The 16,275-nt window shown below is 39.1% G+C and overlaps 1 protein-coding gene across 1 annotated transcript; it reads right to left on the bottom strand.

Annotated features, from left to right (window-relative positions):
• Positions 1-3,047: 3,047 nt before the first annotated feature.
• LOC101479460 (protocadherin-10) lies at positions 3,048-8,381 on the bottom strand. The gene is made up of 4 exons (XM_004557350.3): positions 5,677-8,381; positions 4,617-4,678; positions 4,421-4,533; positions 3,048-4,110 (listed from the first exon to the last, which is right to left on the bottom strand). The coding sequence occupies exons 1-4, from the start codon at positions 8,191-8,193 to the stop codon at positions 3,839-3,841; spliced, it is 2,964 nt and encodes a 987-aa protein (XP_004557407.3). The 5' UTR covers positions 8,194-8,381; the 3' UTR covers positions 3,048-3,838.
• Positions 8,382-16,275: the final 7,894 nt, after the last annotated feature.

Raw genomic sequence — 16,275 nt, 5'->3', positions numbered from 1 at the left:
TCATCAATATGTAAGGAGGCCAGGTACAACAGTAGCCATCTGTAAACCATGACAGAGGTTCTGTCATGCTTTGATGATGTGTTTCATTCAGTGGTCTTGCAGAACTTGTGAAAACTGACAAAATATGAAGGGAGAAAAGAACCATTAAATAATGACCTGCTGTGCAAATACTATCTGACTATCTGAAACATCTGATTGGCAACAGGTTAATTTTCAGTAATCTCAAACAGTGTGAAATCACCTTGACAGAGGACAGAACAAGAGACTACCCACGTCCAAAAAAGAGCTTTGAATGTCCTTCAAGAAGACTGGAGGACCAGTCCTGAAGACTACTTAGAAAAATTACAACAGAGCTTGTTTAAGAAATTTCTGGCTATGTTTTTTTTTTTTTTTTTTTTTGGCTAAAAAAAAGGAAGTCATAACAAATATTAACTTTCCAACTCAGAGTGGTAAACATTTGCCTTATATACTGGATTTATGTTTTCAGATGTATCTCTCTGTTTTCAGGATCTTGCCTTGTTCTGGTTTCTCCTGGCAAAGTTTTCAAATATATACTTTTAAAACATTTGGAAAAAGAAACAAAAACAATGAGGCATAAACTTCTCAGAATATAACACAATTCAGGTTTTAATTTTTTAAAATAATGGAAATAGTAGTAAAACTTTCAAATGAAAGGAGATGTGCTTCAGGGAACATAAATTAAAAATTTCATTTGAGTCTGTTTTACATAATTGAATTAAAAAGCTGCACTATCAATGAATCAGTGCTGACTTCCAAAGATGTACATCTAACATAGATTGAACACTACACTGATCAATAATTATATAATATATTATATCAATATATTATTAGGCTTTATTATTAGGCTTTCATAAAAATGTATTTCAATTATTAAGGAAATTTTAAGAAAATTTCTTCATCTTTTGTTATTTTATATGTAACAGGAAATAACAGCCTTAACATGAATTTATTCCACTCCTAAACCCTTGCAAGGTTTTCCACCAACTGATAACTCAATCACTGATATATATATATATATATATATATATATATATATATATATATATATATACACTGAACAAAAATATAAATGCAACACTTTTGTTTTTGCTCCCATTCCCCATGGGATGGACGTAGAGACCTAAAATTCATTCCAGATACACAATATAACCATCCCTCCCAAACAGTGGTCACAAATCAGTCCAAATATGTGGTAGTGGGCACATCTGCTATATTGAGATAATCCATCCCACCTCACAGGTGTGCCACATCAGGATGCTGATCTGACATCATGAGTAGTGCACAGGTGTACCTCAGACTGCCCACAACAAAAGGTGTATATAGTGTTCCTATAACCAGGTGAACAGCAAGGAGAATATCTGAATGAAAAATGTGTCTATCTATAACATGCACATACACACACACACACACACACACACATATATATATATATATATATATATATATATATATATATATATATATATATATACTACTTGCGTACTAGCATTCCAACAACGCCCTGTAAAACACCCAGCACGCCCCTGCGGGCGGTTTATCCTTCAAGCTCGGGTCCTCTACCAGAGGCCTGGGAGCTTGAGGGTCCTGCGCAGTATCTTAGCTTAGTGCAATATATATATATATATATATATATATATATATATATATATATATATATATATATATATATATATATTGCACTTCCTATCAAACCACAAATTAGACATAACAACTAACTTACCAATTAAAAGAAACAGGAACGTATTTAATATTTATTATTATTAACGCATTTAAGACGCACCAAAACACACCAGAGATGTATGAAGTAAACGCGCCCTCTGGTGGAGATTAGATGAAATCCCTGCACTTGGCTGGAGATGTGGGAGCTATGGATTGGTGGGGGGAATAGTCACTGGAGATAAATGAAAATAAAACAGCACAGATTTGGCTGTGAATAGATTTTACACAGAGCAGAAGCTGGGCATATGCTGTCTGTCCCTGCTTAGAGCACATGGGACTGCTAAGCTCGGCTGTTTTTGGTTATGATACAGTCAAAGATAAATCTTGGCTTCGTTATCTGTAATTTCTGGCAGGATGTTGTTACGGGCATAATTGGACTTGTTTTCTAAATTCCTAATAGTCTCTGTATAACAGAGTAAAATTTTCTTTTTTTTCCAGGTTTTATCCTCATGACTTGATTTTCAGAGTCCAAAATGGCCCTTGGCACTCAGCTTGAAGCAGTTCACTGAGGCAGTCAGGCCCTAGCCCATGATTAACCCACTAGCCTGTAATAGCTCAGTTAAAGACAATGGATCCTGTGGATAATTCCCACAGTGCAGTTTAAAAGCTGTGTCTTTACTAAGGAAAGCTTCATGAAGAAGGTTAAAAGGCATTCAAAGCCATATGCCCAAACACATCATAGTTTTATCTTTAAAATATGACTGGATGCTTCACCTCTGGAACCAGTGGAGCCCAGCATTAGTGTCAGCAGCTGGCAAAGAACAACTGATTTAATGTGAAGATTAGATTTTTACTCATCGTTTTCTAAAAGCGTTTTAATGGAAGACCACATTGAAGTGGTGTCTTTTAATAGGTAGCAAAAAGAACATCTATTTGTTTCACTCTTACACCATAGTGCACTGATGTAAATGGATGGGATCTTATATAAGACTTTTGTACTCTATCTGAACACTCTAAGCGGTTTACCTCATTCACGCTAACATTTACACACATTCGTACCCCCACTGGGGCACTGGAGAGCAACTTGGGGTTAGGATCTTCCCCAAAGACATTCAGGATGCACACTGGAGCAGACGTGGTTCAAACCACCAACCTTCAGATTACTAGTTGACCTGCTCTACTACCTGAGCTACCCCATGTGCATAGTTATTCATGGTGAAAGTGACCATCACTTTTGAGTCACATTAACTTCCAAAGTTAACTTTGGTTCTTCACATAGCCATAAAAATGTAGCAGCTTTGTCGAAAGAGCCCCCCCCCCCGAAAAAAAGAAAAAAAAACCATAACAAAAACAAATGAAGTTTTTTGAGCTGGTCTCAAGTTTATTCATTTATTCTGTACATAGCATATATACAGAGTAATAATTCCTACTAAGAATAATTATGTAAACACTCATTAATATACAAGCCCAACCACTAATAATGAATACATAATGAATACATGCAATCCATAAGTGAATTATGTGCTCTTATGCTTTCCACTTACTGTCCAGGAGCTGTAAGTCTTTTGCCATAACCTTACAGGATCTGCATAACTTCACTGGCATTATTGCCCTTCAAAATGTCACCAACAATTCACTGTGACATGTTAGTGTGATGGTCGACTGCACGAGACAGAGGAAATATATTATAGCTGTGATGTTATTCCCTGTAACAAAATCCCTCAGTGTAAGATGTACAGCTTCAGTGCTTACACTCTTCAACTTAATCCTCTTTTTTATTTATATTTGACAGATTAATTGCTTTAATTTAAAAAAAAAAAGATGTTACATTGCTTTTCTCGACTTCTCTTTCGGTACATTTCCATACTGTTTTGCATTGCCTGTGCATTATGGACAGTAAATGGATAAAGACATGCAGGATACTAGTCGCACAAACCTTTTATTGTCGTAGTAAAACAGTTGTAGTTTTATATTTTAGAAAATAAATCACACCTTAAAAGTACATTTGTTAAATGCTGGCTATTAATAGAAACCTATGAAAGGTACTGCTAGCACAGTTACAGTAGTTTATTCACAGCTTTGACACACAGAGAAGCTACGGAAACATGACCAGTACATTGACAACAAGTGTTTGGCATGTCCTCGCTGACGTTTTGGATTACTTAAATATAGAATTACTTATATGACTGCCATCTTTGTCAAAAGATTGTTCATAGTTTGAGATGAATTTCTTTTTCTTTCCAAAAGTGGAGAAGGTGTTGTATACGTCCAGTTCTCCTCTTGGTGCCAGCTTCAGAGTGCTGTATCCAGTTGTGGTGCCCGGAATGTACACGTTGTGCTGGTAGTCCGGTGTTTCAGGATGAGGCTGTGTGGACTTGTTAGTCCATGAATAGTTTGGAGCTGCTCCCTCTTGAAGAGGCATCTTGCAGTCTGTAAAAATATGCATGCATTAAAATTTGCTTTTGGAGATTATTTCTTCATATTTAAATACAGTCTTTTTGATTTGAATAAGGCGGTTTTAAAGGCATTTTCTTAATTTTTTTTGTGCAAATAACACTTCTTTCAGGGACTTATAATCCTCATGTTGATGCATTAAAATTCCCCCGGTTTAGGGGCCTGGTATTATCTCCCTTTTGGTTTTTAATGTCGCAGTAAATCCTCAGGCACAGAAATCCCAGCCACACCGCCACCCTCGTTTACATGAACAATAATGTGCCAAAATTGCACATCTACCACCCACCATTCATGTGGTTCCCCCAAGTCCAGTACTGTGGTGCCACAGAGCAGGAAAACCCATCAGAGTCAAATTTTGGTTGGCGTGAAAGCGTGCCCTCCATATTTGCTGAGCTATACCTGGAAAGATAAGAGAAATAACAGAAGTGTAAATTCAAGTGTGTGTGTGAGTGTTTGCCCAACTGAATCAGCTATGTACTCACCTCTTGTATGCCGAGTTGCGCTGGTTATTGGTCCACGTCCAGTCCTTGTTTGAATACTTGAGCTGCCAGTTTAAAACATAAAGAAACTTTGAATATCAGTGAGAACTTCAGGGAGAACACTGCTGTGTAGGTGTAGTCTTGTTGGCTGTCAGCGGTGGATAGGTTTGAAGTTAAGAGAAAGCCAACAGAAAGTCAGTTTAAAGCTTTAAACTTGTGACACATTTTTTTCTGTCTTACATATCTTTTGCGACTGTCAAACATAAAAGTAAGGCTTTGAAAAGTGATAAAGGAGTTACTGCTTAATCTGAGAATATGTGGCTAATGTGAGGTGCAGACACTAATGCTGCTGACTAGAGCACAAATGCGCCAGGAGTTGTGTTAACATCAAAAGATAGCTTCAAGTTGGTGATAAAAACGTGTATCTCTTTTATCCCCGCAGCACCTTTTATGCCCGTGTTACACACCTTGTCACACTGTGATCTTCCAAACAGCAGGGTAGCTTACTGCTACAAGGTACAGGGTTGAGGCTGTATTTTCTATTTCATTAGTTACTAGGTGTAGAGTCAACCTCATTTGTTTTATTCCAAAAAAAAGGGATGAATAAAATAAAGTAGTAAAGTATATAATATATGTATGTATGTATCTTTATATGTAAATGTATCTATATGTGTGTGTGTGTGTGTGTGTGTGTGTGTGTGTGTGTGTGTGTGTGTGTGTGTGTGTGTGTGTGTGTGTGTGTGTGTGTGTGTGTGTGTATGCGTGTACACAGCATACATAATAGCATCTAATCTGACTTTGGGATTTTACAGATTAGCATACATGTGTTTGGAAACCATCAGTAAAGTAAAGTAAATGATTTTGCTCCATCTTCTCCCAGCATATTAGATGTTTTATGGCAGTTATGCCTGTAGAAGGCCTATAAAATGCAGCATGGCAGGAAGAGGGCTGGGATGAGACATGACAGAGTGGATATAGTTTGTGATGCCTTAAAGTGGATAGTAAGACAGAGAAGGAAAAGCACTGTCTTAGTGTATTCATTCACTTCATTTCAGCACATTACCTCGTTTGGGGTTGCTGCTCTTTTGTTGGACAGCTCATTGTGGTCCAGCGCGCTCCATCCAGAAGTCAGGTAGTCTGTGCTCTTGGCATTATTCTGCTGAACTGACATTACCGGGCTGCACGGTTTTAGGAACATGAAGTCGCTTTTGGATGATTCCGGTGTCAGGCACATTTTGTAGCAATAGACCTGGGGGAGTGCGCCATTGCTGTTTACCTCTGACGCGCCCGTGGACATGCGGACATTTAAGTTGGACTTTTTGAACACCTCTGTGGTAGTGGATATTTCTGAACGAGAGCAGCAGCAGCAGCAGCTGATGGAGGGGAACTTGGACTCTTTGTTGGAAGGTCTGCCTTTCAGTCTCCTCACCGCAACGAGGACGATAATAGCCACTAGAAATGTGAAGGACACTGCGCCCAGAGACACGATTAAGTACAGTGTAAAGTTGGTGCTGTGATGTGGGCTTAGTGACAGGTCACCCAGATCGGGCGGGGAATCTGGCAGGCTGTCAACCACTGACAGAATGATGGAAACTGTGGCCGAGAGGGGTGGCTGACCATTGTCCTTCACCAGAATGACCAGTCTATGCCTCGTGGGGTCTTTCTCCACTAACTGGCGTATCGTCCTGATTTCGCCCGTGTAAAGAGCAATGCTGAACAAACTCGGGTCTGTTGCTTGGAGCATCTCATAGAAAAGCCTCGAGTTCTGACCCGCATCTGCGTCCTCCGCGCTGATTTTGGTAACGAGATAGCCGGCGTCAACTGATCTGGGCACAGTTTCGCTGGGCGCAGTGCCGTTTTGCGGAACATGTGAAACTATAACAGGTGCATTGTCGTTTTGGTCCAAAATGAAGATGTTCACTGTAACGTTGCTGCTCAGAGGCGGGAATCCCGCGTCTTGAGCTTGAACCGTGATCTGAAAGTTTTTGAGTTGCTCGTGATCAAAGGATCGCAGGGCGTAAATGTTACCGTTGTCTGAGTTTACGGACACATACGTGGACACGGGCATTCCGTGTATGTCACCTTCTAGGACTGAATATGACAAGTACGCATTTTGACCAGAATCGGGATCCAGTGCAGTCAGCGCACAAATAGACGCCCCCGGCGCGTTATTCTCTGTCAGATACACAGTGTACGAAGGCTGTTTAAAGTTCGGCGTGTTGTCGTTCACATCAGACACTTGCACTAAAATTGTTTTCCTGGTGAATAAAGGAGGGGAACCCATATCTCGGGCAGTGAGAGTGATGTTGTACTCCGCGACTGCCTCCCTATCCAAAAAATCGCAGGTAACCAAAGTGTAGTAATTCTTAAATGACGAGTGGAGCTGAAATGGGACGTGATGAGGAATCTCGCAGTCCACATTCCCGTTTTCACCTGAGTCTTTGTCCATCACGCTTATGACGGCTATTACCGTCCCGGGAGGAGCGTCCTCCTGCACAGGTGTGGATACAGATGTTAAGATCACCTCTGGGAGGTTGTCATTTTTATCCAAAACGCTGACCAGCACTTTACAGTGAACTGCTACGGCAGATGGGCCTTTATCTTTAGCCTGGACATAAATTTCATGCATCCTGGTCTTTTCATAATCTATCACTCCTTTGACTTTGATCTCCCCCGTTTCTGAATCCACGCTGAAAAGCTGGCGCACCTTGATGGGAGCGTGGCCACTGAATGAATAGCTGATATCAGCGTTGGAACCCTCGTCAAAATCGGAAGCGTTAAGTTTTATAACAACTGTACCTTTGGGCGCGTTTTCGGCCAGCCTCACTCTGTAAAACGACTGATCAAACACAGGCGCGTTATCGTTTGCGTCCAGAACGGTGATGTCAATTTGCACAGTGCCTGATCTCTCCGGTGCGCCTCCATCCACGGCCGTGAGCACCATCTGATGCGCACTCTGCTGCTCTCTGTCCAGCGGGTTTTGCAGAACTAGCTCTGCAAATTTACTGCCGTCACTGCGCGTCTGTATATCCAAGAAGAAGTGTTCGTTTACACTTAACAAGTAGGTGCGGAGGGAGTTGGATCCCACGTCTAAGTCTTGTGCGCTCTCAAGTGGGAAACGGGAACCTGGCGCAGATGACTCTGATATGTCCAGATTAAATTCGGTCCACGGGAAATTAGGGGAGTTGTCATTCACGTCCAAAATTTCCATCTCTACCCTGTAGAGTTCCAGTGGGTTTTCTATAACCACTTGCAAGTGAAAAGAGCAGGACAAACTCTGCTCGCACAGTTCTTCGCGATCAATTCTTTCATTGACGAACAAAACTCCATTTTCCAGATTTACCTCCACATACTGCTTCTTAGTGCCAGAGACTATCCGGAATCTGCGCGCGGAGAGCTTATCCAAATCCAAACCCAGGTCTTCTGCAATATTGCCAACAAAAGCTCCATGCTCTAGTTCCTCTGGGATCGAGTAACGTATCTGTCCCCAGACTGCATCCAATAAATACATGAACAATGCCAAATAGTAGACTACATGCCATTTCCCACTCAGTCTTTTCATCGCGCCCTGTATGTCCATCTGTAGGCAGAAGCAATTCGGCAACTCACAAGGACTATGTCTGTAGTGTACTCATAAAAGATGATTGAATCTGAACTGTCCAACATACAGCCGGGATAAAACTTGACACTGGCTGGACTGGAACAGCCACTGCCTGCCCGAGAGAAAAGAGAAGAGAAGAGAGAAAGGGACGCGCAAGGGCTACTCGCCTGCCTCAGATTACTGTGTCTGTGAGTGTGTGTGTTTATTATTGGCCCCACTGTTCCAATAGAGGAGAAACGACATCTGGTGGGATAATCTTTCGCCTACTAGCCTGATCAAATTTATGTCACAGTCTCTAGACTTTGACTGCAGGTCAAAAGTACAACATTCAATTTCTTATAACAGAGTATAAAAGTGAAATGAAATCGGACATAAGCACACCTTACTGCAGTGTAGTCACGCTAACCCACAAAACTGGCAAAAAGTTATAATTGTGCAATGTAATCAAACTACTTTCAGATTTTCAAAAAATGCCTTTACTATATCAAAATAAGGAAATAAAAAGAGAACAAAAATGATCCTGCTACAAATGACTGAGATATTAATAACACGTGTAGAAACTCATAAACTTGTTATCTTATAAAAAAAAATGGAACTGTGATAACGATTTATTAGAATAACATCGGTGTAAGAATCTCGTTTTAATCTTTGTCAGGTTAGAGGAAAATAAAAGGGAAAAACAATCAGTATATATTCATTTATGGCAAAACATCAATGAAGTTTCGAAAGGTTAATGTCATTCTGACTGCGAAGTCTGTAAGCTGTAAAAATGTTATGAATAAGCGCAAACCCCATTAAAGTACCCTGGCAGGCACTGTTACTGTTTAAAACATCTTTTTCCGAACATATTTCAGTGTATTAGTACTTAAATAGAGCAGTTGCATTATGTTTACTACCCACCTCAATGCTTACTTCACCCATTTGCTCAGAAAAAAAGAAAAAAAAATCCCCATTCCCCTGTTTAAAACTGAAAACACAATCTGTCCGCAGGAATGAAACTGCAGCAGATGGTGAGGTTTTCTACTGGCTCATGCTCTTTTTAATTAATGGAATGGAGATTAGAGGGCATTTTCCCTGGATCATTAGTGAACAGTGGAATTAAGACATTTTGTGAGGAATAATCCCACGGCTATCCATGCGATGCACATGTGGTTTTCTCTCAGTGGTCATACTGACCTGCTTTTCATAGCCTAAGTACATGGCATCACTTACGCATAGCAGAAACTAAGTAGCTGGGATAAGGGGACACAACCACCACATTTAGGGATCAAAAACACAAAAGAGATTATCTTACTGTCACCCCCGACTCTTTCTCTCTCTCTCTCTCTCTCTCTCTCTCTCTCTCTCTCTCTCTCACACACACACACACACACACACACACACACACACACACACACACACACACACACACACACACGCACACACCTCACTAAAGGGCTAAAGTAGACTATCAATCCCTTTGTCTTTAACCACTTTTCAGCTTTAAAACTGCAGGATTAGAAAAGGTTAGCCTACTTTTGCCTTAAAAAAACCCCAGAAAAACGTTGGAAACAGTGTTTTGCATTCTGCTTAAATGGTCTGCTCATCATGTAACATGCTCTGAGTGCAACTAATCATTTTGAATTCCATTTAACCCTTTAAAAAACTATTGCAGATGTTACGCATCAACTGGCATGAAACGCCGACAGCCAACTGACAACAATGTCTTTTCACATGATCGACTGTCATGGTTCCAAGGAACATTCATAGCTACCTATCCTGTTTTTCTTGCCACAAAGTGTTTAGATCCCCCTCTTGTGTTCCTGTTATTTCATGGACAGTCACCGAATGGGGAAGAGGTGCTAAACACAAACATTGGATGGTTTGTAAATTGCTATGAACAGCATAAATTTCCACAGTCTGGTAAACAGGAAAAGGTTGCTAATAATATGCCAGTCTAGTGTGCATACATTCATATAGGGTAGATAAGAAAGTAAGTGGTGATTTGAGTTCATCAAATGCACCCAGTAAAAGAGGAGAAAAAAGAGGGTTTACTTCAATTTGTGTAATCCATCTGTGATTTTCATTAAAAGTAATTGAACAGTCTTGAAAAGATCCATTTGGATATTACCTCATGCGTGCGTTTGATTGTGTTTTTTATTAAAGTCTTTGTTGCACTGCAAAACTGTTGTTCTTTACCCCACAGAGTAACAAAAAAATCAGTTAATGAAAGAATGGAGAGGAAATTAGATGTTAAGGCCTTTGTCTTCATTCGATTTTTACAGAAATTGCTGTGCAGCAAGAATCGGCATACTATTCATCATAAAACTAGCACAATGACAGGTACTTTTTAACATAACACAGCAGTAAAATCACATTGTGCCTGTGCTGTCTAAAGTCTCCTCAAGGTTTTACATAAAACCCTTTCCTCCCTGGACCAATAAAGCAGAATTCTTTTTTACGTGATAACATTATGTCTTGCTTTATCTTTATTTTGCATTTCCCCGAACTAAAAAACACAAAACAAAACAAGTCAAAAAGAAATCTTGTACTAATATCACCCTTCATTGGAAAAAATGAGAAGTCAGAAGTCAACATATGAGCCAATTAGTGGATATAAACCCAGCTCTACTAGAAGGACCTCTGAATTGGACTGTTTGGCAATATACGGATTGAGTGTAATATTATAGTAATTAGTATTCTTTCAGCATCTTATTTCTATATATCTTAAAACCAAATAAGAGTAAAAACATGGCAAGGTGCAAAAAATGGATACAGATCTGCAATTCCAGTTAGATTCAAATAATTCACACACCATTCTGACTCCTAACCCCCCCCCCCCCCCCCCCCCAAACCAATTCACACTAAACCTCAAGCTTAATTAGGCAAATTTAAACTTTATTCATTTTTTTCATTAAGATTTTATTTGCAGATGACTAAAACTGAAACACGTAACCCATGACTAGACCGTTTATTAATATTTCTTACACAGGTCTATTATTGCCACTGCAAAGTCACAACATTTTCTGACTTTGCAGTAAATAATAATAGTCGTAGTCATCACAGGTGAGAAACATACACACCCTAACAGCAGGAAATGCCTTTGCCTCTAAAGAAGAAAGTTCGTCTTAATCCTTCAGGCTCAGAGATTATGGAATAATTCAGGTCACTGCCGGATACAGACAGCCTAAACAATTGCCCCCGCCAACAAGCAGATGTTTCTGTGCTACAGCTCACAAGCATGCTTCAACTCATAGACTGCTCACTCTGTGTAGAATAGTATTCTTCACTCATAGGACAGTCTGTATAGCATTTTGAGAAGTTTCTCCTTTCTTGCTGTATTCATAACTAGCAGGGATGAAGAATCAGACTGGAGACAGGAGTTGGGACTTTTCTTCAACGTCTTTGACCTGCATTGTTAATTTATCACGATAGCTTGGTATCTGTAGGTTGTTGAAAATGTTGTCAATGGCATTCTTATTTTGTCACTATAATAATTTGAAACAGGATGTGTGAAAAAAGACACTTTGGTGAAAATGAGGGTCTCATAGCTGATGACTGAAATTTTTTGTATTACTGATGATATATAATAGGCATATGACACTGTCTTCAAAGGCACTGAGTGAAATATTAATTGTGTCTTTGGATGTGTTGCAAAAGCCGCAAGATCTTTGTTCCCTGTTTGTTTTGTTCAACCAACAATCTGGACCGAGCATATTTGCAATCATACCAACCAGCTAAAGTGGCATTTCCTCACACTGGACATGTCTATTCAGTAATCAGTATGTCTATGTATTTCTGCTTGGGGTTTAGTAATTTTCATTTTCATTTTCAGTTGCCATTTTAACTTTTTTTTTTTTTTTTTTTTTTTTAGCAAAACACACCTGCTGCAATTACATGCCAATTCACTGGCTTGCTCAAAGAAGTAAACTCACACTGCTGGTTGTAAATAATATGGCAGGTAAAACCGATTTTTGTTCTTAAAACCCAGAGCTTGAGTCACATGGTGTTATTGCAGTAACCTGTAAACATTGGATTTAGGCATCAATGATTTTGTAAGAGATTTGGCCAAAAATTAACACAAAGTAAACATCTCAATTATGTGGCAAGTTGGGAATTTTAGCAGGGGTCTGTGGGGAGTGACTGACTTTTGAAGCCAGCTTCAACTCGTCATTGGCACTGACTTCATTTTTTAAGTCCCAGAGGCTGCCACATGGTTGTGTTCAAGCTTGATGAAAAGATACTTTTTAATTTTCCTGGGATTTTTTAAAATTGTAAAATTTTTATTCAATATTAAATGAATGAATACCATTAAGCTGCTTTCAGGAACTATGCCTGTTTGCTCACTGTTTCACTGTCATGGTATACAAAACTTTTCTCACTAGTTATTTACTCACTGGAATTGTGGCAATTGTGGCATTGGGCCAAGCAGCACGCACTTGAGCCGCATGAACAAGTTTGTGCGAAACCTTCTGTCAGCACGATCCGAGAGTTTTAAAAAAAATGTCTTGTGACTTCAAGAATGCTTTGCTCTCTCAATTCATGAATATTGAGAGGGGTGGAGGTTAGATGACTGTAGAGAAATATCCATATCTGTCAGTACTCTTTGGTCTTCTAGTAGTTCTTGCAAAACTTTGAGGTGTTTTGGGGCTCATTATCCTGCTGCAGCATACTTCTCCATTCCTCCTCTCTCTGTTTTGTTTTATTTTGTCCTGTGGTCTGCCTTTCATGTGCCACAGAACAGGAACTTGCTGTAAACAAATTAGTCAGATCAATTTAAATATAATGCTTCTGAATTATTTACCAGTGAAATGACGTGGAAAAAACAAAGAGACCTTTAGCCATGTTTTGATGTTCAGAAAGTCCCTCTTGGCTTAGAAAAACAATTTTACTGTTTGAATCTCTTTAACCTAGCCCTGATGTTTCCTATTTTCATACTAATATTTAGTAAGTAATGCTCAGCCGTAGACTTGACACACAGTCGTATTTCAAAGCAAGTGAAGAATAGCTGCATGCTGACAAACCTCTGATCTGTAGTTCTAATGTACATCTGTGAGGTGGTGTCAGGACTGCAGCATGATCCATCCACCCATCAAGCCATATTTCATAATTGGTTATCCAATTCAGGATCTTAGATTGGCTGGAGGCTATACCAGTTGTCATAGGGCAAGAAGTGGGGTTCACCCAGGACAGGCCCACAGTTTATTGCAGGGCCAACACATAGAGTCAGACAAATATGTACACTCACATTCACTGGAATCTAGAATCACCAGTCAACCTAACAAGCATGTCTTAGGACTGTGCTGGGCAGCTCGAGTATCCGGGCAGAACAGGTAGAACATAACAATTCCAAACTGGAGGATTAAAACTCAGGACCTTCTTGCTGTGAGTTGACAGTGCTAAGTACTTCTAGCCCCACAGCATGATCTGCATTTCAAAACCTTTATCAGAAAAATAGTTTAGCTGGGTAGTAATTGCTGTTGGATTGAGTAATGTCACACTGTGTGAAATCACTGTTTAAAAGTCTCTGGATTTTGTCATGTTTTGGACCTTATGTTGAGTGGACTGCAGTTAAGGTGTTCACTCAGGTGACTAAGTTGCTGAAATTAAGTTTTGCTGAAAATACACTGAATTAGAACCAGACACTCACTTAGAATTGGATTCTAAAATTTGTTTTTTTTTTTGTAACACAAACTTCACACCAAAATTTATGGCATTGAAATGCAGCAGCACCTGAGGACCCGAGGGGGACAGAGAAAATGAGGAAAAGCATCCGACTTTAGAGATAAAACCAGAGAAGCTAACATTTCATCTATGATAAACCGGGTCAGGCACCCCGGTTAACTCCTCTCCTGCCTCTCCACGGTCTGCGTCTCGAGTCGCAGTAATGGGCCTACACATGCATATCAGCGAATTTTATTCAAACATGTACTGAGATTCTGTACCCGAGTTGCCACATGTGAATATTTCTTTTTCTGAAAACATAATGAAATGTAAGCCATAATGCTTCACACATGCATGACCTATTTTGTGCTGCTGACCCTCCAGAGCAGCTGTAATCCAAGCACACTAATGAGTGGAAGGTTATTAAGATATTACGCAGAGATGGTCCATGCTGCCCCCATTATTTATTTTTAGGAAAATAAATGAAAATGGAAATGGAAAATTATGCTTTTCATTCTACATTACAATATGATTTTTTTTAAAGTTTAGTTTCATCACAGTAGTCTTGAGTGAAGAGTGCTCTTTAGTCAAAAAAAATGAGTAATTTTTAAAAAATATGTATTTAATTTAATTCCTGAGTGGAAATGCACCATTTTGGTGTACCAGTATAGCTTGCACACCACACATAAATATTGATTTAGCTGATTTTCAACTGTGTGTGTTTCACTGACATCACTTCTCTGTCATCCTCTTATCAACTCAAACCTATTATGCTATCCCTCTGCAATATGCACACCTCTCATGGCAGATAATCTATATATATCTGACAATTACCGAGCATGCCTATTTTAAATTCTTTTTCTCCGTCGCTTACTTTTGGTGTTGCTGAGTGTTATCATTTCTCTGGCAATAAATCTTTCATGTCTCTGAATATGATTTACCACTTATGCTCATTCATGACAGTGCTTCAAAGTACATAAGCATGCTCACAGTCAATACAGGGTTGCAGCTTGGACTGCTCAAACAAAAATACACACAGATTTACAATAAAGCCTTAATTCTTATGCAATATAACTGGTATAACTGAAATGAACTTTATATGATTAGAATCATCGCTACAAAAGTGATCAGAAGACGTATTTTTAATAAAGATCTCAGACTAATGGCATGCTTTTGTTTCCAGATAGCTAAAGCTGCACATGTTCATTCAGTATCATTTTTGAACATGTCTTAACACAGCAGGTTGATAGCATTTGCCAGTGTAATGTTGCTTCTATACCCTGTGCTGTAAGCACTCTCCTCTGTCTTGCTAAACTCTATGGAATAAAGAAAGAGCCAAAAATCATCTTTTGTATTCTGTTTGTGTTTTTATGTTAAACAAGGCCTTGGGCAGCCAACCTCAGACAATCAGCAAAACAATGTGGTTTTGACACTTGATTTCATCAATGATCCAGTTAGCACTTATGATAAGAGGGGCAAACATCTGTAAGCTTTGAAGAAAATTGCGTTCTGTGAGACACTCTAGCTCTGATAAAAAAAAAAAAAATACTATATTCATACCACAGGAAAAAACAAGCTGATAAACCATATCTTAAAGCATTACAAGAAGAACAGTTCAAGTTCACATTTGTAGCAAACCACAGCTGCAAAGTGGCACAATTTAAATACAATTCATAACAAAAGTAAACATGCTTTTTTTTTTTACTCTTTTTTTCTTTGAAGAAGAGAAAAGCGTTTAGTAGGCTCCCTTCTGTTGGGTCTGGGGGCAATTTAAAACTGCATAATTTAATAACAGATAAAAGTACACTGTATTGAACATCATAAAAAGCTGGCAGACACTGTCCTATTGAACCGCCAAAGCAGGTCTCGATGAGGACTTCATCCTGAGTCACCCCCGTGTCCATAGCTCATGATTGATCGATAATTTGCCAGTGCCTTCTCCAGTACTCCCAATACATCTCCTTATATTTTTGTAAGTACACAACCATGCTTAACTATTTATCTAGCTTTATTTCTATTTTTTCATTAGCTTTTTTCTTACTCTTTGTTCCTCTTAGACTGAACAGAGTTGTGCTTAGGAATGATGCACACACACACACACACACACACACACACACACACACACACACACACACACACACACACACACACACACACACACACTCATTTTAATGTTTATACCAAATTATTATTTTGTTACTATTTTGTCCCGATATCGCCTTCTGTTCCTTTCTTTGGTTTCAAAATAAAATGTATAAAAAAATGTAAAAACACTCAAGTAAGCAAAATCAGTATGATCAAATACCAAATGGTCCCCATTAACTAATGAACTGGTTCAAATAGATAGTAGCTTTTACATTACAATTTGGGAAAGTGAGATGTTGTGTGGGAATTTGGTAAGAAAGGCTGCTGATATGC

Source organism: Maylandia zebra, linkage group LG10 (assembly GCF_041146795.1).
Source record: "Maylandia zebra isolate NMK-2024a linkage group LG10, Mzebra_GT3a, whole genome shotgun sequence".
Lineage (NCBI taxonomy): Eukaryota > Metazoa > Chordata > Actinopteri > Cichliformes > Cichlidae > Maylandia > Maylandia zebra.
This window is presented reverse-complemented; position numbering and strand designations above follow the sequence as displayed.

Coding starts and splice junctions, on each gene's coding strand:
- LOC101479460 (XM_004557350.3), bottom strand. CDS start 8,193: ATGGACATACAGGGCGCGATGAAAAGACTGAGTGGGAAATGGCATGTA. Junction 4,679..5,676: donor GAGCAGCAACCCCAAACGAG/GTAATGTGCTGA, acceptor TTAAACTGGCAG/CTCAAGTATTCAAACAAGGA. Junction 4,111..4,420: donor TTGGGGGAACCACATGAATG/GTGGGTGGTAGA, acceptor ATATTTTTACAG/ACTGCAAGATGCCTCTTCAA.